Source organism: Tachypleus tridentatus, chromosome 1 (genome assembly GCF_004210375.1).
Source record: "Tachypleus tridentatus isolate NWPU-2018 chromosome 1, ASM421037v1, whole genome shotgun sequence".
Lineage (NCBI taxonomy): Eukaryota > Metazoa > Arthropoda > Merostomata > Xiphosura > Limulidae > Tachypleus > Tachypleus tridentatus.
In genome coordinates this window covers 138772061-138795665 of record NC_134825.1, presented here as the reverse complement: position 1 = coordinate 138795665, position 23605 = coordinate 138772061, and the positions used below count along the sequence as shown (strand labels likewise).

General features: G+C 34.2%; 1 protein-coding gene across 1 annotated transcript; it reads right to left on the bottom strand.

The window, feature by feature from the left end:
• Positions 1-2902: 2902 nt before the first annotated feature.
• LOC143225408 (KIF-binding protein) lies at positions 2903-8796 on the bottom strand. Its single transcript, XM_076454785.1, has one exon. It carries the CDS (start codon positions 8593-8595, stop codon positions 6802-6804), a length of 1794 nt encoding a protein of 597 aa, XP_076310900.1. The 5' UTR covers positions 8596-8796; the 3' UTR covers positions 2903-6801.
• Between the last annotated feature and the right edge of the window lie 14809 nt (positions 8797-23605).

The window sequence follows — 23605 nt, the reverse complement described above, 5'->3', positions numbered from 1 at the left end:
TGTGAATATCATACAAAAATAGGTATGATGGAAAATATGTCAGTATAATATAAATTAGAGGCCTAGTTTACCTGTAACAGAAGATTATGTAAATAAAAACAAAGTTTATCAAACTTATGATATGTGGGATAGAATTGGTATTGTGTCAGCTATTAAAAACCTAATAGTTACAAGACTATCGCTGTTGCTTAGAAGACGGAATGCTTAATTTATAGGGCTCTTTGAATTGTTGGAGTGCCAGGATAAACAAAATACGTGACTGACTAACTTATTGACCAAGTATTTTTAAAATGCAGGACTGGTCTATTTATGGATTTGGTTGGTTGGTTTGGTGTTTCATGGCACAAAGCAACTAGGCTATCTGCACCAAACATCTGTTAAAAAGTTAAAATTAAAGTAAAATTCATAAAAGGAAATTGAGATAAAACAGAGTTTAAACAAAACAGAAATAACATTAAAACCTATTTTTACATCTAGTCAACAGTAGGAAGAGAAAAACTACAGTAATACAACTTGTAAAGGACTTTTGTTAGCATGATTGTAATTATCATAACTCGACAGGAAGACTAACAGGTAAGTTCAAAAACCACGGTTAGTCACCCGAAGTTGATCTGTATAAATAGGAATGTAAGGATGATTTGAAAGATGTTCGGCAAAAAACACAGTATTTCCAATCAGCAGTGCCTGCTTTTCTCAGATGACTTAAAGATAGGTCACATTTGGGGACCATAATAAGCCATGGTTGGATGGGCTGACCAGTGGGCACAGCAATGTTATCCAAGGACAAACCCAATTCATCCAACTGCACTTGAATACAAAGACCAAAAGGAGCAATAGTAGACTGTCTATCCTGAAAATGTATGGATCACCGAGGAAGGAAAACACAATCCCAGGTGGGATGCTTTGGTAAGGAACGAAGTTTCAAAGCATATAGTAAAGACAGTTGCAAACGGCAGAGGTGCAAAGAAAAATCATGAGGCCTTATGTATAAGCTCTGAACTGGGGAAGTGAAGAAAGCCCAAGTGCAAAACTAAAGTCCTTGATGATGAATGGTGTCCAGGATCTTTAAGGCTGAGCCATAGACCATTGATACATACTCGAGTTTCAATTGAATAAGAGCATGATATATCTTTGGCACAGAATATCAATCTGCTCCCCAAGTAGTGGAAGGGAGGACATGCAGGATGTTCAGTGCTCTTGTACATTTGACCCGTAGCTGCTGTAAGTCACTTAGTATTAAATAACAAATAAATCAACAAGAACAGGTCACCGTACATATGGTGCTGTAATATCGGCACTCTTTTTAACTCTGCAGGCTTAGAATGACGTTATTATTGGTAATGAAATAGATATTCCAGTGGTAATATAAGGTAGATATGATAAGCATATAGCTCGCAAAAAAAAAACGAGGTGGTTCACATTTTCCAATTAAATGCTAAAAAGTTTTTATTTTTATTTTCCCTTTTCTTATTGTCATCTTTCAAAGCTCTACTCAAGTAAGTGGTTGAGTCTAACAATGCAAAATGCATATTTTTTCTTTGTTTATTGGCCAGCAGTGTATACAGATGTTGAAGATTGCTGCTCGGAATCTTCAAGACATGGTCGTTTACCTTTGGACTGTTTTTCACTAGTTTATTTAAGATTTTATTTGGAGGATCCCTAATAAAACAAGGAATATTTCAATGCTCACTGACCCCACCCACCATGGAGCCCTATGAGGGGACGCACTACAATGCCAAACAAGAACACTGCAGCAACGCTATGGTTTCGTGAGCACCATACCCAAACATCAGCATCAGAATACAATGCTCACAACACTTGTTGAGAACGTTCAACACTGGTACTTGGTTGACCCTAGCCCAAGTGAACCAGCCAACTGACCCAAGAGGGACCATCCCAAGACTGCCCATCTACAGGAATGCAAGGCCAAAGTGGTGTGTTAGCGTTGGACCTCTCAATCACCAGGACCCTCTCCTCCCCTTCATGAATCACCATGCATGGCAAACACGTGGGTGGATGTTTATATCCCAGAGAAAGTAAACTGAAAAACAGAACCTTCCCTGGAAGGTCCCCTCACCACATACAGGAATCCACACCAAGGGGCTGTTTCTGGAAGGTGCAGTAAGTGTGACTGGTCTCTTTATTCAAGGAATAATGTGTACAAAATGAAGGATTAAATTACCTCTTAAGGTTGAATTATAAATGAATGAATGTTTTCTCTTTACTGAGAAAATCCCATATTCCAAAGTTATATTTCATTTGTGAGACAAAGTCCAGGACAAAAATCTCGGATACACGACTTAGGCACCACTGAAGGACCTCAGAGTGACCAAAACATTTTTAATGTAATAGTGAGAGTTTATTCTTTTATTGTAATTGTATTTCTGTATCTTATACTGTTGTAAGATGTTACTCAATTTAATAACAAAAATTATTTTCAAAATGAAAAATTAATAATTAAACTTAACAACTCCATTAATACCAAAACAAATACTCGCAGACTGCACTCACAAATTGTAATTCTCTGCTTCTACCCATCTGATTTAAAGAAAATAAGAAGTAATCTTCAACAGCCATGATGCTTGAAATTTTTTAGACAAAATTATATTAAAATTAATCTCATACTTTTTTTACCTTTTTATTAGCTATAATTTTGTGCACCAGCAATACCAAGTGAGAATATAACTTTCAATTTTATTACTCTCCCAACCTACCCAACCCTAAACTGAAATTCTTTTAGGTAGGGTTACAGTAAATTAATATATAACACACCGACCATGGTCAAACACACAAAAGGGTTTGACCTTCTGAATTCAAAACTGTAATGGATCTCAAATCGGTAAAGAGATACCAGACTTATGAGCTACAAGTTGCCATTTGAAAAAAACTGAAAACCAGCACCTCTGCTGTAAATTTTTATTATTTACACTTGTATATTATGATATACATTTAATAAACAAATAGCTTTGAAGTTTAAATTGCTGTAGTATGTGTTCTTCAAATATCACAGGATTTAAGAAAAACTGAATTTGTTTTGGAGAGAATACTCTCTCCTTTATATTTCTCTTATTTAATCTTTAGCAGGAACAATTTCTGGTCCCAGACACAAACAGATTTCTCAAAAACAAACAAACAAAAAGTACATTTGATAATAAAGACTTTTTTTTTTTTTTTTAAGAGGCACTTTACAGAAGCAGATTAGCAATTAGCTTTTTATTTCGGCCAGTACATGTCTGTATTTTCAATCTGGAATCAAGTAATTCACTCATATGCACGTGCCCAATGTTATTGGGTTAGTTAGGACACCGATTTTTAGAATGGTTATTTGACAGGATATAAATGCAACTGACATAAACAAAACACTACCTTAAATGCAGTCTACGTCTTAGACATAAATATAAGATGGACATTACAAATTTATCACAAAACACAATAGGTTATTATCAACTTTACCCAATTGCTTTCAGACATTCATTATAAATGTCTAGAAACAATTTTGTACTATTAACCACTCCTTACATTAATAGCAAGTACTTTCATAACATGCATAACAAATATCATTCCAAGTCATTGTCATACCTAAAGAGTATTTGGCTAGACTGCATAACCTATGAATGTTTATACACATGATGCAGTAAACACATTAAATGCCTAAGCACAAAACATTCAAGTGATTTAAATATTGCAGATGATTTATACAATATAATTTTATGATTTAAACTGTTACTATAATGAAGGAAGCTTATATACACACCTCCACTAATTTACATTCACCCTCTCTGCAAGCATATAACTATGCTAAAACACTTAATCCATATACATAACCAACAAGAATAATATAAATACTGAAATGCCATTTTACATTCTTAACAAGTATCAAGGTGTCACCATAAATGTGAATGTCTAGGTTTTACAAGATGTTGATATGACAAATTCGGGTAAAATTATTTGGTAGTTATAAATCTTGGAGATCAAAATGTGTGCAATATTATAATTAGTAAAATTAATCTTGCACAAGATTCTTTAACAAATATTCACATAAGGGCTCTAGAAACTGTAACATAATACTACAAGTTATTGAGACAAGTGTGCATCATGACGTCTTCGAACTAATAATATTTCACCAAAATTTAATATCTTCATCACGGACAGAGAAACAACATTGCCAAACAAAACCTTAGGGATACTTGTTCACTTTCATCCAGCATAATAAGACATATGGTTACATGATTAGATTGGTAAATAATCCATAAATAAAATTTGTTTTATGAAGTTTACAAAACTATAAACTATTATGCAAATGAACTTTTATTACTGTATTTTGAATTACAAACAATGTTCATTTTCTGTGCTCCTCTAATGTAGGAACACTTGGAGGTAACCAAAAGCATCACGTAACATCTACCTAATACAAGTAATCTTTCTTGTGCACCCAGTTATACTTTCTACCATTATAATGAAAAAAACAACATACACACCAAAAACAAAACATTTTTACATTACCGAAGTACATTAAATTTATTATTCTGATCTGAGAAGTTACTAACCATAAAATTATAATATGCAGTAAAATCACACATAGGAAAAGGTTGAGGTACTTTACAACTAAAGTTAAAAAGAAGAAAATATAGAGGAAACTGATGAAACAAACTAATATTGCACAGTGATAACCACATGTAAGAAAATATTAATATGAATGAAAATCTGCAGATGTACTATGATAAAGTCACATCATGAAAGTATGTTAGTCATTAATGCAAGTATTGCATGTTTATTCATTCCTTTTTTAACACTTTTAATACTGTACTACTGACCTTAAGTACAAGTTACTATTACCAGCACCTGAAGATGGTTGAAGGGGAAGAAGAACATACCTCTAATCATTTTTTTTTTAATTCATAACACAGCTTCAAGTTTGTTTTCAGAAAACTGAACAATGTTTAAACAATTAATGAACTTAAATCATATTTTAGAAAAGCAAATTTTCCACAAATTATAAAATTCCACAAACTTAATACGATAAAGCAGAGACTATTTATAACCTTTTGTAAGGCATTTATGTATACCCTCATACATGTTACAATTTCTCCTTTTTCTTCTAAAATGTTATGACTGTTATTGTTCTGTCCCATCATATTGGTAAACATTGAAACAAAGGATGTTTTTCAGTGGCTATGGTGATTAGAATGGGATGGTGTCCATTCAATAATGCATCACTAATAATATAGGAGTAAATATGAAATAATGTCAAAAGAAATGTGGCAGCTGTAACAAAAGCTTTTCTACCTGTACTATCACCTTACACAAGCTTCACCCTAAAATTTCATCAATGTGGCCAACATTAAAAAATCTAATGGATAGTAACATATCCAGCTATAAACACTAGAAAAGAAAACTGAAATTAAAAAGGTATTCCAATTAAAATTTTAGATATAAGGTATAAAGATAGATCTACTTACAAAAACAATCTTGCAAACATAATTGAAAATTACTCCAATTTCCTTAAAAAAAGAAATCCCTTTGAAATTTCTTAAATGACAACATTTCAATGAAGTCTCACAACAGTGTGCTTGAATGCAATTTAGTCATTACTGTTTTTTTTATATGCATAGCTAACTTAGAAGAACAGGGAACATGAATGTACTGTATTTAGTCTACTATACACTGAATACAGATAATTCAGGAAGGGTAACAAAATAATTACTAGCTTATGTCTCAGCTACGAATACTTAATGTAAACTGAATACAAAAAGCGTAATGCAAGTGTGGTATCATATATACAGAAAAGCTCCAGAGGTTTTCATAAAAAGATTATTTCCTGAAACCCACAATATTAGCATTATGTTAAAAGATAAAACACTACAATATTGGAATACCTGGTAAATTTATATTATTCAGTGTTTATAAATGGCAATAATTTAATACAGACGTTTTAATAAAACACCTGTTATTTAACTAATACAATTGGAGTTGCAAAAATTATATTTTTGAACTATGCCATTAAACTAATTTATCTTTCATAGCAAAGATAATTATGAGCTTCTACAAATATTCCTATAAACAACCTAACATTGGAACTTTTTCTTCTCATGTTTATTAGCTCTACAAAATATAAATAAGGTATGGATAAAAGCACTAGAAATTAGTGGCTTATAGGATAAGAAAAAGTAACAACTACGGGTATCTATGTCGTCCGTCTGCATTTTGTACAGCATACATGGGTTGGCCATATGTTCTTTTAAGTACAAAGTAACAAACAAAAGAGCACTTATTTGACAATCTTTAAAAAACAGCACAAAGTACTTTACTTCACGAAAGTGATTTTCAAAACTTTCCATTATCCATTTCAAAACATTATGTTAAAAGATTATTGTTAGGAATACATTAATATTCCCAAGTGTTTATTATTTACAGTCTTCATTTATTTAAATATTAATCTTAATTGATTAAATAAAAAAGCCAAAATAATTTAATATCAGCGAAATAAGTTTTAAATGGCAGAGGTGACAACATTCATAAAAACTAAACTTTCTAACAAATATAACAATCCCTAGAAAAATAAAGTACATGTAAGTATAGTACTGTGCAGATTATAATTCACATGTGAACAAACCTGAATTCTGTAATAAATAGCCTTTTAGGTGTTTTGGGGTATGCAGTCTAAATTACTATCTTCTGTATAAAGTGTCTGTCTCTAATGGCAAACTATTTTCAGATATATTAATTACACAATTAATAAATACTTAAGTTAAACATCAGCAACAACACACTGGAAACTTCCCTGGTTTATTTGTTCAGAAATTAAGGATAAAGCGTGCTGCTCATAATATTCTGCATTTTTCCTGGAATAAGCTGCAACATTTCTTCTATTGCTTGAATTTCTTGTGAAACAACATCTCTGTGTGAAGGATTTCTTTTCACATAATCAACAATGAACTTATAATTAGTTTCACTCTCAGAAAGTGCTTCCAACTGTTCACGGTGATCCATGAAAACAAGTTTAGAGTACAGTCGTCCAAGATAAAAGTGAGCAATCAATGCTGGTCTCACAACATCATCTGCAAGAGATTCAGGTAATTTCTGGTCAGAACCATTAAGAGTACAAAGGAAACTTTTAAAATGTTCAATAGCTTTCTCTCCCAAATAATTTATCTTCTTTACAGCATGAGCTTCATTGCTACAGTGTGATGTAAACAACTGCAGCTTTATGTCCATCATTTCTGAATATGTTTCTCCAAGTTCAAACATTAACTGCCGACAAACCAGCAAATAGTATTGGGGATTTAAAGCTTTCAAACATTCTTCCAACAAATCAATCCTTCGTTTGTGCATTCTGCACTGACGTTCAGGAGAAGTCTCAAAAGCAGAGAGACTTTTAAAAAGCTTGCTCATTTCTTGTATTACCTGGACATAGTCACTAGCATGGTCTTCTACTGTATAATAGCCTTTAGCTTCATTCAGCCATTTCTGGGTATTAAGAAAAACAAGTCGTGCTTCTTCATAATTAGCAACAGGACTATAAGGAATGTCTTTTTCATAATCTTTGACTTCTTGATTACGAAACAATAAGTATGGTTGATCTCGAGAATGAGTTTCACTCTTTAATGTATTGGTTGTTGCAAGGTCATCATGATTACCTGAAAGAAAGTCCTGCGAAGAAATCAAAAGAACGAGACCATACTTCGCCCAACATCTAGCAACATCTGCTTTACGATGCCTAAGCTCTTCTAATTTCCCATCCATCTCCTCTGGGGTAAAGAGCTTGGAATTTAATTCACATTCATATTTAGATATCACATAACTAGAACATGCTAAAAGATGTCGTGCAGGTAAAAAATTATCTCTTGCAATAAAAAACTGTGCTAAGGTAGCTGAATTCAAAGCCCAATCAACAGGATCATAATCTCCACTTTCTACTTGGCGTTTTAATGTTGAATGACAATACATAGCTGCTCGCTCACTTTCACCTAAATGCTCGTAAACTTGTGCTAAATAATATAACGTGTGAGTGTGAGCTTTTTCAATTTTCAGCTCACCTTCTCTGCTTCCTTTTAGCTCAGGCTCGAAAAAATCACAAAAATCTGCTGGTAAGGCTTTATTCTCTTTTTTATAACTTGCAAAGACTCGTTCTGCTTCTTTCAAATACTCACAAGCTTTATTCTGTTCATTTCTTCCAGCCCATAAGACACCTAGACTGTTCAATGAGGAAACAAATATTAATAGCGTTTCGTGTCTTTGTGAAAACTGCCTTAAAAGTTGTGTACATTTTCCAAGATATTCCTCTCCCACATTCAGTTCTTCAGTATCAATTGCTAAGACACCAAGGTCAAAATGGATCAATGCATATAAAAAGGCAGCTCTGGAAGATTTCTCTTTAACTTCAAATGTATCATCTATTTTGGAAACATCATGTTTGAAAAAGCATTCTATGTCACATTTCAAACTAGAAAGTATTTCTTTCGCAGCATACTTGGACTTGTAAGGTTCTGACACCGGGTCTCTCAAACTTTCTTCGTCAATTAGTCTCCGAGCTTCCATATATTTTCTTTTAGAATCTTCTAGCCACTGCATGGAAATGCCTTCGAATTCCATCATTAGACAATACCTGCGATTCAAAAAACCTAATATTTATTAACGTGACTTTCTGATTTAAAAAAAAACAGAACTTCCGTTATTTTTAGAAGTAATACCACTTTTTACAATCGTGGTGTAGCTCTGATAAAACAATCACCAGAAACTTATTCTATCAATTCGGCACGAAGCTGAACTACTTCTTATATACATAAAAAATTACAAGAGTCTATGAAACACAAAATAGTTTTTATTTCCAGTATTTTTTCTTAAATTAAAGGATTTTCAGAATGACAATTCACAATTATGAGTTTCACATTCTAGTGATTATAATAGACATCCTGAACTCTGTCAAAATTTTGGTATTCTTTTTAAAACAAAAGAATCAAGGAGATTACATACCTTCGCTCCGCCTCTCTTTTTCAAGATTGCACAAGTTTATTTGAGAAAACGTCAAATTTCACCTTCGAAAATTCAGAACATCCTTCTCAGATGCAGAATAATCAATTGCATTTATTGAAGTGTGCTGAGAAGTTCAAATCTTGATGTACCCATGAAATTTGGTACAAATCCGACCATACTTTGCAAATTACAGAATTGTTAACCCAAAACCGCGAAAATGCATTACATCTCCACTGTGAAAAATGCTTGAAAATGTTTATTTGTTTGAAATGTTCAAAATCTACAAACGTTTTTGGTCCAGATATGTAGTTTTCCGATTAATAGGAGTTAATCACAATTATAGCTTCCGAGGCCTATAGCACACTGACTGTAGCTGTCCAATAATAGTCTTCTCTCTTTCGCTCAGCTGCTTCTATATGAATCACGCGATTTTCTCGAAATTTCAACAATGTTATAGCACGTTTCCACAAAGAAGTATTGTTGATTCTTACTCTCAACAATCATCTATAAATTTCAAGAATAGGCAGGACTTCTGTTATACACAGTCAAGAATATACGTCATATGTAAAAAAGAAAAAACGTACTGAAACAAGCATAGATATAAAAATAAACGTAAAACTGTAAATCCGTTACAATGCACATGTATGAGACCATACGTATGTGTCTATTTACATATACGTATATATCACTGTATTCATATACATCTATTATACATCATCAAATCCTCCAGTACTTTATACAAATTGCATTCAGGTATTGCATGAATACCTTTGGTATTTATCTAGGCCTGGCATGGCCAGGTGGATTAAGGTGTGCGACTCATAATCTGAGGGTCGCGGGTTTGCATCTCCGTAGCACCAAACATGCTTGCCTTTTCAGTCGTGGGGGCGTTATAATATAACGATCAATCTCACTATTCGTTGGTAAAAGAGTAGCCCAAGAGTTGGCAGTGGGTGTTGATGACTAGCTGCCTTTCCTCTATTCTTACACTGCTAAAATAGAGACGGCTAGCGCAGATAGCCCTCGAGTAGCTTTGCGCGAAATTCAAAAACAAAAACAATTTGGTAGTCATCTGGAGCAATGCTCAGTGGCGACATTAATATCATCAGGCAGCTGACATAGTCTACTGACTTATATTTGAAACTTAACACAATAACTAGTCAATGGCAAAGTTTGAATGAATTAGGATATTTTGCTTGAAGGTTTAATTGAAGATTAAAATAAACTCTCAATAAATTATCAAAGGAAATGCATCTTCCTCCTTGCCTGCTGAACTGGCATTTTTTCTAGGTAAATACTCGAAAATCTAGTGAATACAAGTAATATTCTTCTGAGACTTTTTGCCAAGCAACTAGATTATAGAAGTGATTCTATGAAATATTTGGACGATATTTTGCATCAGAAAATCAAATTAATAGCTGGGAAGGTTGCTTTGAACTCGCAGCCATACGATCATTCCAACTTAAGATAATTGAATGGTAATACTCACAAAATTCGTTCCATACATTCTGATGGACAACAATATCTGATAGCTCAGAGAGTAGCGGTTACAAGGTTCTTGCAGCCATTGGTTTCTCAACCAAAGACTGCCTTTACAAAAAATCAAATGGAAGTTTACAATGTAGTAGACACTTTTCACTTGATAACTCGGTAAACAAATAATGTCTCATTTCTTCAGTATGTGATCATGCAAGTCAACAACGTTCCTAACTTCTGATGATCAGGCAGTTATTATGTGATATTTGATGGATAGTTTATTTAGTAAAATTCTGTTCAACATCTAGAAAAACCAAGGGTTTTAAGACCCTTTCTGTCATCAGTCTTCTCTCAACCTTACCCATATTAATCTGGATTTTTATGTTGGTAACCTATTCAATGGTCAAAGTTCTCAGTTGCTTCTATCACCAATGGCTCATCACAGACTACCAAATAAATCTTTTCAGCTCTTCTTCCTCATTAGGTGAGTTAGCATGATTCGAAGCAATATCTTCGTTCCCCTGTTATTAATTAATCTGATTCTCAGTGCATCATTGACTTGTCTCTGACATATGGATGCAGAATATTTCTTCAACCTTTGCATGCCTCACATATGCTGTAACTCATGCAACAGTGGACTAATTTGTCAGGGTTTCGATTAGTTTGACTGGATTCAAGTTGCTTCCATATTTCCAGGTTTTACTGCAACCTGACAAAAGTCTCAACACTGGAATATCTTTTCTTTGACTATCTGATCATAGCTCGTCTTCTGTCGACAGGCACATCAAATGTAAAAGACCTCGAGACTTGTAAACAATGAGAAATGTTTTCTCGGGAGGGTAACATACAGTGCAATAGGAAGGAGTATGTCTCATTCTAACATGAGCATATTTAATGAACAGCATGTAGATCCTTGTTTTCTGAATGCCATCATCACTTATGGTAAGTGTTGACCTTATTTTGTTATGTCAGAATTAGAAACCTTGTAAGAATTTGCATGATAGCCTATATTACCTACTCTACCAGTGTTCTGAACTGTGCTATCTAGTTCTCTGCTGATACATTACCAAAAGAAAGTGCTAATCCACAGACCAATGATAAGCCTCAAGTCTCTTCATTTTATAGTTGATAATAACAGGATGATTTAATGACTTCTGCAGTACTTTTGAGTGTATCAATAATATCCTGGCTATCCTGTGCAGAGAGAACCCAATAATTCTTTCTTTATACGGAGTTTACCATTTTTCAATTAATTCTTTCTCTGGGTGACATACACTATAAAGTCTTTACATAATTACCAAATATCTCGGTTCAAATGCAGCCACAAAATGCTATTGAATATTAGCATATATGTGTGTGATACCTTAATGTCCTCTAGCCCTTGTGTTGTATACAGCATGGAAAATTTTCTTTCTAAAGCTCTGAGAACTATTAGTTAAAGCACTGTCATAGAACCATGTCTTTATGATGTATGGTAACAGTAAAACACACCTTTCAGCACTTGACTGTACTTATGCCGCAGGTTATTTGCGTATGTGCTTTTGTTCTCTAGTACTGTTGATTAGACTTCATATTGCTGTAAGGACATTTTATATGTTGTTTTTTCTGGAATTCCAAAAATACTAATTTTAGCATTCATTTACTAGTGAAATTTCCTACTTCATGCTTTACCTTTTGTTATGACAGAAATTATTGTTGTTTCAAATCACATACAGTGAAAAAGTTCCCAATGTGTGGTAAGGTATTCAATTCATATTTTCTTTTGACAAGACAAAATGGTGAACTATAAAAAAGTCATATTTGTGCAATGTTGTAATACAATGTATCACAAATTCTTCCAGATTTTTAAAGTTTATAAGCGCTTCAACAAATCATGGCTCACCTACATGATGAAACTCCTATCAGTAGTGGTGATAGTATTTCATAAAGACTTCAACTGTGAGTAGTTTTCTTTTTATTAAAAATATCTACATTACTAATTCATGCCTCTATCAAAGCGAGGATATCCCTTACATCCAATTGTGCCTCATGGTTTTGCTGTGAAAATATTCAATAAATTGATCCATAAGGATATCCACCAAATGCACAGTGCCCATTTCAGCGTAGGCTTTAGTATGCAGTTGATATCGATCATCCATATAGAAGGGGAGATCCTTAGAGGAAGTATGCCAGTACTTAACAGGTTTGTGAATATGGTATGAAATAGGTTTTTATTTTCTCTTGAGAATAAATTAGTGGCAAAACTTAGAAATGGGTGTGTTCCCGTCTCTCTTCTGCTACTAATCCAAGTATTTCATGGCACCCATGGCTGGGTCTTCTAAAATTGGAGTCAGGCATTGAATTTGCTTGTTCCTAAGTACAACCATTCAAGGTAGTTATCTATTTAAAATAATTCAGGAAGTAGCCTAAATTTTTTCTGAATATTTGTTCATTTGAATCGAAATCTGCTTTGCCTCACTCTCAGGGATATATGGTGGATGTCTTTACTCTGTGAATTCTTGGATAGTGCACGGATGAGATACCTCTAATGCTATAGGTGTTGAGATCTAAGTTGTGAGAAAAGTAAGTAAACTAGACACGTGATACAATGTGGGAACAATTTTATTTGTAACACAGATGTGTGTATGTATAATTGGTAGACACTGAATGAGTCAGCAGTTTTCTTTCTCTCAAGACAAATTTCTGTTAAACTAATCACTTGAAAATCGAGGTAGAACTGACAGTAGAGCTAAGGCTTTATGCAGTCCTCAGTCCAATTACGTTATGATGAGTATCACCACTTGACTGGTCATTTTCTTAGCATTTGTGACTGCAACATACAGACTTCAACTCACTGCTATCACATACCTATTCAACAGAAAGAAAAAAGTTGCAACAACATCTCTGTGGACAAAGTAGATGCAGTCTGCTATACAGAACGATTCTACTTAAATTCTTGATGACGAGAAACCCACTTGAAGAAAAAATACATCTTACGACGGCTGGTATGACTATTAACACTTTTACTAATAAAGCTAAAAACAACGTTTCGACCTTCTTAGGTCATCTTCAGGTTTAATCTCAATTAACAAAGCTCATGTAGGACCGTACCTCAGGATGGCTTGTATGGGTGTAAGTCCTGAGGTACGGTTCTACTTAAACTTTGCCAACTGAGGTTTATCGTGAGAGGTTGAAAGCTAAAGTTCAATTTCTAAATCCAGTATATATTATTGTCTAAGCATCTGCACAATTACGCACATTGTATTTTTTTGCTGTGTGTCACAATAAAACACTGTTTTAACTAAATACCACATATATTCAGTCTAATTATTTCTAACTATTTAAAACTCAATCAGCTTATAAATTTCACATTGCGCTGTAAATTTCCTCTTCAATCTTTAGTTATTAAGATGGTCTATTTTATTCTTACACAGAAGTCAATATATTTGAGAATACCACAAAAGGACACTTTCATTTTATATGTGTCAGTTAAGTAAAGTTTTTAGTATGGAGTATACTGTTGATTTGTTGTTGTTTTTGAATTAAACACAAAGCTGCACAAAGGGCTCTCTGTGCTCTGCCCACCACATGTATCGAAACTCGGATTTTAGCGTTGTAAGTCCGCGGGCTTACCGCTGAGCCACTGGGAGGTCTTGATTTGTAAAGATTTTTATTTATAAAACGGTTAAATAATTACTCAAATAGAAGAAATTAATTGTTTCTTCAGATTTGGAGGACGCAGAATGCAGCTCAAGAATAATAAAACAGCATCTACGAGAAAAAGGCTTTAAAAACCGTAAATGTCTTCAAAGGCCAAACCTCCTTCCACACCACGAAACAGCTCGGTTAAACTTTGCTGAGAAGCACCAAACATGGGACGTGGAAAAGTGGAAGAAGGTTTTGTTCTCTGATGAGAAAAACTTTAACTTAGAAGGTCCAGATGGCTTCCAACATTACTGGCACGATAAAGATATCCCACCGGAGTCATTTTCTACGCGACACAGTGGAGTAGGTTCCATCATGATCTGGGGCGCTTTCTTCTTCCATGGAGCAATGGAGCTTCAGGTCATAGAGGGGTGTCAAACAGCAGCTGGCTATATTGGCATGTTGGAGAGAGCGTCCTTATTGACTGAAGGCCCTTGCTTGTGTGGAAATGACTGGATCTTTCAGCAGGACAACACTGCAATCCACAATGCCCGCAGGACAAAGGACTTTTTTCATGGCGAATGACGTGATCCTTTTGGACCATCCAGCGGTGTTCGCCCGAACTGAACCCCATTGAAAATGTTTGGTGGTGGATGGCAAGGGAAGTCTATAGAAATGGACGTCAATTCTAAACAGTGCATTATCTTCGTGAAGCCATCTTCACCACTTGGTATAGCATTCCAGCCAGCCTTCTGCAAATGTTTATATTGATCATGCGAAAGCGAATGGTTGCAGTTATTCGCAATGACGGCCGTGCAACTCACTACTGAAACCTATCCTGTTTAGGACTTTTTTTTGGTATGATCTTAAACTTTTGACCAGCTAGTATTTAGGCTAATTTCATAGTGTTCACATTTTCTCTATTAAATGCTCAAAAAGTTGTTTTTTTTTATTCTCATCTTTCAAAGCTCTACACAAATAAGTGGTTGAATCTAACAACGCAAATGCATATTTTTTCTTTATGTTTATTGGCCTTAAGATTTTGGCCAGCAGTGTATATAGAAAGAAAAATGGAGATGAAACTGCAAATACTGATTTTTACACAAGTAATTGAAACTAGGTTGGCCGCCATCCTTGACTTTTTAAGTATGAGAATTCATTAAGATTGACATTTTCTTTTCTTTTGGGTTCCTTTGAGATAAGAGTTAACATAACTAAAAAATGCAAAGCTATACCGTATGAGTTTTATCACTAGTCTTCGGCTATGCACTTACAGGCACTAATTTTAAACATATCTTTGGCATTATACTAGTTACTGTTTGTGAATTTCACTTTCTAGAGAAAGTTCCACCTTCATATGAACATTCCAATCCAATGAAGATTCATGGCCAGTATTTTATGTTTTATCTCTGCAAGACCAATTCATGATTGAATACTTTTAAAGTATTACGCAACTCCCAGACATCAATTGAACTTTATATTTGACATGTGGCTTAGTTTTTTTTATATTAGTAGGCAAAGATTATTTTTACCTATTACATGTTCCACGATCTTTTGTATAGGTCTACGTATTTATTTGGCCCGGCATGGCCAGGTGTGTCAAGGCGTTCGACTCGTAATCTGAGGGTCACAAGTTCTAATCCCTGTCACACCAAACATGCTCACCCTTTCAACCGTGGGGGCATTATAATGTGACTGTCAATCCCACTATTCGTTGATAAAAGTGTAGCCCAAGAGTTGGCGGTGGGTGGTAATGACTAGCTGCCTTCCCTCCAGTCTTACACTGCTAAATTAGGAACGGCTAGTGCAGATAGTTCTCGTGTAGCTTTGCGCGAAATTAAAAAACAAACAAACATATTTATTTAATATGATTATTTCACACAAAGCAAGGACAGTTTATAAACAAAGTTTTTGAAGAGCTTTTATCATCCAGCAATACACTTTTTATCCAGACTGGAAAAAGGATGAAACGTAATTACACAAGAAATATATTGAAAGATGGAACCTCGCTTTTCTACAAACATCACATTAAAATCATCAGACCTTAGGTTTTTTAAACTATACTGGTTAAGTTTTCATTGATAAACGGTAGTGGTGAAGTAAAATCAAGATTATGTAGCAAAGTTTTCTTTTCATACTCAATTTTTGTTTTGTTAACATTGCGAACTGTAAGTTCATTTTGCTGAATCTGTTGTTTAGTTTTACTTACACTTCTTCGTAGAAACATATAGACTTATTAATGAAAAAGTTATGGAATACATCAAAGGCCATGAGGTGCACACTATGCTTTTTAGTATTACTATGAACCTGGCCCGGCATGGCCAAGCGCGTAAGGCGCGCGACTCGTAATCCGAGGGTCGCGAGTTCGCGCCCGCGTCGCGCTAAACATGCTCGCCCTTCTATCCGTGGGGGCGTTATAATGTGACGGTCAATCCCACTTTTCGTTGGTAAAAGAGTAGCCCAAGAGTTGGCGGTGGGTGGTGATAACTAGCTGCCTTCCCTCTAGTCTTACACTGCTAAAATTCCAAAACAAACAAACAAACAAATTATGAACCTATCCATCATACGGTATTATTTTACCATTGGTATAGTTTCTAAACTTTTATCTCTGTTTATAGCAAAAAATAACTGAAAGCATGTTTATGAGGAACGGCTTCCCCAGTGACACAGTGGTATGTCTACGGATGTTCAACGCTAGAAACCGAGTTTCGATGCCCATGTTAGATATCACATATAGCCCATTGTGTACGTTTGTGCTTAATTCCAAACTAAAATAGCGCAGATAGCCCTCGAGTAGCTTTGCGCGAAATTAAAAAAAATCCAAACTAAAAATTAATTAATAATGAGGAATGTAAAACCAGTTCTAAATAATATATTTACATGACTAAACAAATCAAAATATTTCAGTCGACTATTTTTTTCATTTTTAAAATATGTTTGAAAAAATATTTAAAATAAATACTTCATTTAATGAAATATGATATTTCTTATTATATATTTTCATACACTTCAGCATTGTTGGATTAATATGGTATATCCTTAAATGAGTTTTGAAAAATAATTCTCTTTCCCACAATAAAATATGTATTGAATTTTGACATCTGATGTAGGCCTAATGACAAAAAAGTTGTGTTTTTAAGAATCTTTTATTTGTGATTTAAAACAAAAGATTCAGGTTTATTAATGTTAGGTAAAAATGTGTCTGAAAATTTATTTGAAGAGTCCTCAGAAGAACACTACGTTACTTAAATTGTGGTGTATGTACCCTACGGCACCCAATTTTTGTGTGCTCATGTCTATCGAGTCTAATAAAAGCATGCACGAAATATCCAACAGGCCATTGTCCAAAACCTATGTATCGCATTCCGTTTACTACAATCAGGGGCGTAGATTTTTTACACCCGATGGGGGGGGGGATTAATTTTGCAACCACTTATGGGAACCGTTCAATTTGGTAATCTCTGATTACGTAAACCTGAAAGCTGTAAACATGCAGTCACAGTAATCTTGTTACCACGATACTTGCATGTGTACTTAGGCCTACTGATCGCTTAGATCGAAAAGCTTAGAAACACGCCTATATTAAAGATGTACATTTCGGCTACTGAAAAAGCCTACATCTAGGCCTAATTATGTAATTCGATTGGTAAGAACACGAGAATCAGAAGAACAAACACAATTTGTAGGCCTGTGATGCAATAAAACAATTCAACAGACCAAACTGTAGGGGGGATGATTGTATTTACCATACACCCCTAAAATGAAGGGGAATGTATCCCCCCAAGATCTACGCCCCTGATTACAATAAAAAATAATTGTGTCATAACTGGATGCCGTAATCAATCAGATTGAGGACAGATAAAAAAAAAGAGTTTTCATCCCATTCTTAACAATACTAAAAACAAGGAGATGTGAGAGAAAACTTATCAGCGGAAGGAGGCCTGGCATGGGCACGTGGTTAGGGCGCTTGTCTCGTGATTTAAGGAACGCCGGTTCGAATTCCCGTTACATCACTCATGCTCGCCTTTTAAGCCGTGAGGATATTATAATGTCAATCCCATTATTCGTTGGTAAAAGAGTAGCCCAAGACTTGGTGGTGGGTGGTAATGACTAGTTGCCATCCCTCTAGTCTTACACTGCTAAATTAGTGACGGCTATCACAAATAGCCCTCGTGTAGCTTTGGGCAAAATTGAAACAATAACAATAAACAAACGAAAACAATCAACCGAATGACGGAAGCTTCGGATATCTGACATAGGAAGGAAACATTGGACACGTTGTACCAACAAGGAAACACATTTTGACCAGTTCTTTTTCCTATCAATAGTCTACTTTGCCCTTATGTACGGTTGTCGCGATTACTACAAACGCTTTGCCTTTACCTGATGGTTTTAGTATGATTATGCTAAATAATTTCTGTATGACCAACCATTCTTTTTTCACTCTGTTACATAATTGTTTTTATTAAGTTCTGTTTTAAATATTAACATTATATCTTCTTTGAACTGGGTAAGCTTTCACTCTTTACATTGTTCATCAGCTGGTTATGGTAAATTTAATCTGTTTTACTTGTATGATATTTTGACATTACATACCGTATGCACCAATTATATCCTTAGTAATTAATTTATCTTTCTATACAACACCCAAGTAACTGGCTGCATTTGAAGATTTAAAGGCATAAAAAACTTTTCTTTTGACTAAAATATTGCCCACCAATTGTGTTTGGTGATTTGTTTGTTTGATACAGCATTCAATTCACAGGTCAATAAATTTTTACCTTCAGTGCTGATAAACAAAACTCCCAGTTATTGCTCATGAAGGTATTATACACGTGCAAATGTACAAAAGATTCCAGTAAATACTGTATGGGTAAATTAGGAAGATTATAATTACTCGTTTAGACAGGGTGAACATTCTTCACAAAGTATTGAATGATTTTTTTTTTGCTAAGCATTTTATATTTCTGAAATTAAGGGTCACTAAAATTTTTCAGCTGAGTTTTGAAACTCCTAGCACCTATATTTAGTTGTACTAACCAATGGTGTTCTTGGTATTACATCTTCTAACGAGATTTGTTCTATTAGCCAATATCCTCAGATATCGCATAGTGACACTATTCTTGATATCTTGAAAAGCAATTTTCGCAAAGACCTTTTGGTCTGGTCAATCTTACGAATGAAAATCATTTTAATTTTGTAAAAAACGAATGGTGATCGCACAATGTAGTGCATACATTGTACAAGATCAACCATGGAAAGATTGGTACGCAACATCCTTTCTTTCATTGATTTTTGAACTGGTAACTGTCTTCACTGTTGTTAATCAAGTGGTGATCACTAATTACTGTACAAGCATTTTATCAGAAAAGACCATATCTTATAACTCAGAAAACAAGGATAGCAGAACTCTTTCAGTCATTGATTTCTTAATCAATCAACAGTTTTAACTGCTGATTGGACAATTAATCTTGTTTTAGTGATCAAGGGCTTGTCGTCCACGTCTGAGCCAACGACTAGAGTTGTCTTAACCTTTTCAATTACATATTTTTTGGTAAGTTATACACAAGCAGATAGTACCTACTACTCTCCTCTTCTTACAGAACTCATATGACAAATCACTGGCAATATGATCCCAAACCAAAAAAACTTCCATTTTTTCACTTATTTTTCATACAATGAGACTGAGAAACTTTATTTCTGCATAAGTGAACAATTTTCTGTTTTCAGTTTCAACCCTGTTTTTATATGCGCTAAAATACTATCTTGGGATTCTCAGATGCGGAGCTGAAAGAGTGTTAAACATCAAAATATTATCAACTTACAACAAGCATATCATTCATTATAGTTTTTTGGTTCTGAGCTCCATAAATTTTTTAAAGTAACTGGTGCATTATCAAGACCAAATAACATACTGGAGAGTTCATATAGGCAATCTGTTAAGTTAAAAAGTCTTAGGTTTCCTTAATCACCAAGCTTGACTTGACACCATCCAGATGCCAGATCCAGAGCATATAACCAATAAGAATCATTCAACACTTTCAGATGTTATTTTTTTTTCATGGTAAAGGAAAGTCATCAGTGTGAGTCATTACGTTCATCTATTTAAAATCAACACAGAGTACACTTTGTACCATCATAAAACTATCTTCCAATCCTAGACTTGCTAACTCCATAATAGTGTGAGGACTTCATGGACAAACAAAGACAAACAGTTAATACATAGGACTAGCACAGGTTATATAAAAACTGCTAATTATAGCACATTAATACAGCTTTGTAATTAATGCAGTAATTTTGTCCTGATAAATATGAATTTTTCCCTATAAACCACACATAATTTATACGTGTTGTTACAAAGAGTATACCATTTCTCTGGTATGTAAAAACAACTAAATATTTCATAAGAACTTAGAGATTTTTTGATTTAATCAAAAGCTATGATTAGAGTCCAAAATAATGTCTCCAGCTTTGTTTATAAGGGGCTACTGCTTTGCACAATTTTTGGCAAATTGTTAAATTTTCTGGAAATATTCGCGAAATAATACTTTTACCAGCTTGCACAAAATTTTGCAAATGTTTGAACTCAAAGAATGCTACTATTTCTTTCATGATCTCCTATTGTTTTATGTGCAAGTTCAGAAAAATATTTTTAATAATAACTAATTTCTTTCTCAACAACTATACACAACCTATCCTGTGTTGTTATTTACATGGTGTTCTTTACTCTACCATCAGTCGTGTGCTTCACATTTTCAAGTTTCCCTTCCTCTTCACTAGGGTAGATCTTGGTTTCTTTCATGAAAAATTTCGTAATGAGGAATTTTAACAAGTGGAAACATCACGACAAATGAAATCATTCTTTTGCGATTGCATTTGTAGATTCTTTAAAAAGTAGCTGATCTGTCATAATGCAGGTCAACTAATGCTGAAGTCCTTAATAATTCTATGTTTTTAAAAATCCAACTGTAATAGTTCTCTCATTCTTGTTATTCTCATTTTCTAGGATGTATCCACACTTGCCTATATCTCTGTGTTAAATACTACTGCAGTGATGCTCTAAAAAGCACATTTCAAAACGAGTGGGAAAGTGCTTACAATTTGGGAAAAAATTGCATACATATTTGATCCTTGTAGAATATTTTTAAAGTATAATGTAACTGATTTTAAATTTACAAGCCAAATTTTAATTTCAACTACACTTGTTTGCATGCTGTTTAGTAGCAAGAACATTTATATGTACAACACTCCAGAGAGTCAAAATACTTCTCTTCAGAGTATATTTTATATTCTTTTATAAACCACCTTCAGAACCAGTGTTTACATTTTCTCCATCAGTTGTTATTCCTGACAATTTATCTAAACCTGCACCTACTGAGGACAAAACATAGAGATGTATCTAACAGGCCTACAGCTCCACTCTAATTTAGTTTCAGCTTAGGGCCCGGCGTGGCCAAGCGTGTTAAGGCGTGCGACTCGTAATCTGAGGGTCGCGGGTTCGCATCCTCGTCGCGCCAAACATGCTCGTCCTTTCAGCCGTGGGGGCGTTATAAATGTGACGGTCAGTCCCACTATTCGTTGGTAAAAGAGTAACCCAAGAGTTGGTGGGTGGTGATGACTAGCTGCCTTCCTCTTACACTGCTAAATTAGGGATGGCTAGCACAGATAGCTCTCGAGTAGCTTTGTGCGAAATTCAAAAACAAACAAAGTTTCAGCTTAGAAAATATTTTTCATTTCGAAAGCTTTAGAAACGAGACGTTCAAATATGTAACTTGTAATCCACCATTTGATAACTAACATTACCATCCACCTGTATGCAGAATGCAAGGCACTCATGTAACTGTAACTGCACTTGTTTTACTACTTCATTAGCAATAACGAGTTGCGTTTCGTGATAGTAATTGGAATGTCTATAATATAACATACTAACATTTGGGTTAAATCCTTAAAATGTTACTTCTATACCATGCTCATGAAATTAATTTTATCAGTCTATCGCTGTGAAATTGAGCGAGCGATCTAGAAAGCCAACTCCAAGATAAAGTTTCTAGCAGAGAGTCGTAAGTACACATTAACAGCAAAATGAATGAGAAATTCCACTACCCCTACTTGGTAACGCTTCAAAAATTTGATCCTCAAATGGTTGAGAGATATTTGCTGTCACTGTTTCTCTAGTTCTTTATGTTGTATGGCTTCCATATACGCTTTTCATTGGAGATGCTCATGAATTTTCCTCTTTTAGTGACTATTATCTGTTCTTACGCCATGAATCATGTAAGCCATACCACTGAGAAAACACTTAACAGCTACTGATTCAAATTTTTCACGTGATACACTTCCTTCTTTTATTTGGTCTAGGTAAACATGTATGCTAAGAAACACGGATATTTTTCAATCAACCAACTTTCACCAGTCTTTATGTTTTTGTGATACTTTGACGACGTTGTTGAAGCGATTTCCATTCTGTAAGAGTTTTAAACATTAGCTAACAACTTTGTTTCAATGAGCAGTATTAATGTCAAACAGCTTCCTTGTGAAGTTATTTCATAATTGGATAAATTACATTCGGAATTATTATGGAAATTCTTCATAAATCATTTGGTAATATCGAGCAATTTTCCAATTTTTTGCTTCATGGACGTGTAACAGGTTTTTACAAATCTAAAAAATGTATAATTGAGATTTTACTTCTTACTTTTGCATTAAAAACCAGCTAAAACAATTTTACTAAAACTAAGACTTAAGCATAGTTGGCAGGCTAGATATTTGAATAACTTTTAGTACGCTATAGCAGACAGAGCAAAACTCTTTCTATATACCTAATTTTAATACTCATGGTAATGTTTCCTTAAAACATATAAAATGAAAGAAAAAGTAGTTTCCTGAGAAAAATTATGCGGAATTACTTCAGCCGATTTCTTCTGATTTCTAAAGAAGCTTGTTTACTCGAGCATTTTCAAACGAAGTTATGCTAATTTATAAAAGTGACCCACAAGCATTATATATATACTGCTCCATGATTTCCTCTGGTTATATAAACAAGTAACCAAGATTTGTTCTTCCGATTTCAACAGATTTATACGTCTTCTTACACTGTTGCATGATTATTGACTTGTTTCAAAGAAAAATCGTTTAATACTAAGCTCTCCTTTTGGGTTATATGTTAAACAAGTTAAGATTATTAGGTTACAAAATTCCACACATTTATAGGTCAGCTATTGATCTTCAGAGTGTTATTTTGGAGCATAATACTGGTAGAGTGAAAATTTTAATCCAGTCATAATTAGTTTACACATGTTGCTGAAAATAAGTAGCACCATTTCCAAACATTAAATACATAAAAATTCCTAAATTATCGTCTACTGATCTCATAAATGTTGTATGAATCTTAATAAACTTCATTACTTTTATTGTGAGGTGAATATTTTGTTGGAAGTTAATACCATAGTTTCTCAGGTTTTACCCTGAAATATATATATATATATATACGGTATTATTTAAGCTTTGTTTTAATTTTAACAGATTTATATTT

Bases quoted from the DNA above. Each gene is read 5' to 3' on its own strand.
- LOC143225408 (XM_076454785.1), bottom strand. From the start codon at position 8,595: ATGATGGAATTCGAAGGCATTTCCATGCAGTGGCTAGAAGATTCTAAA.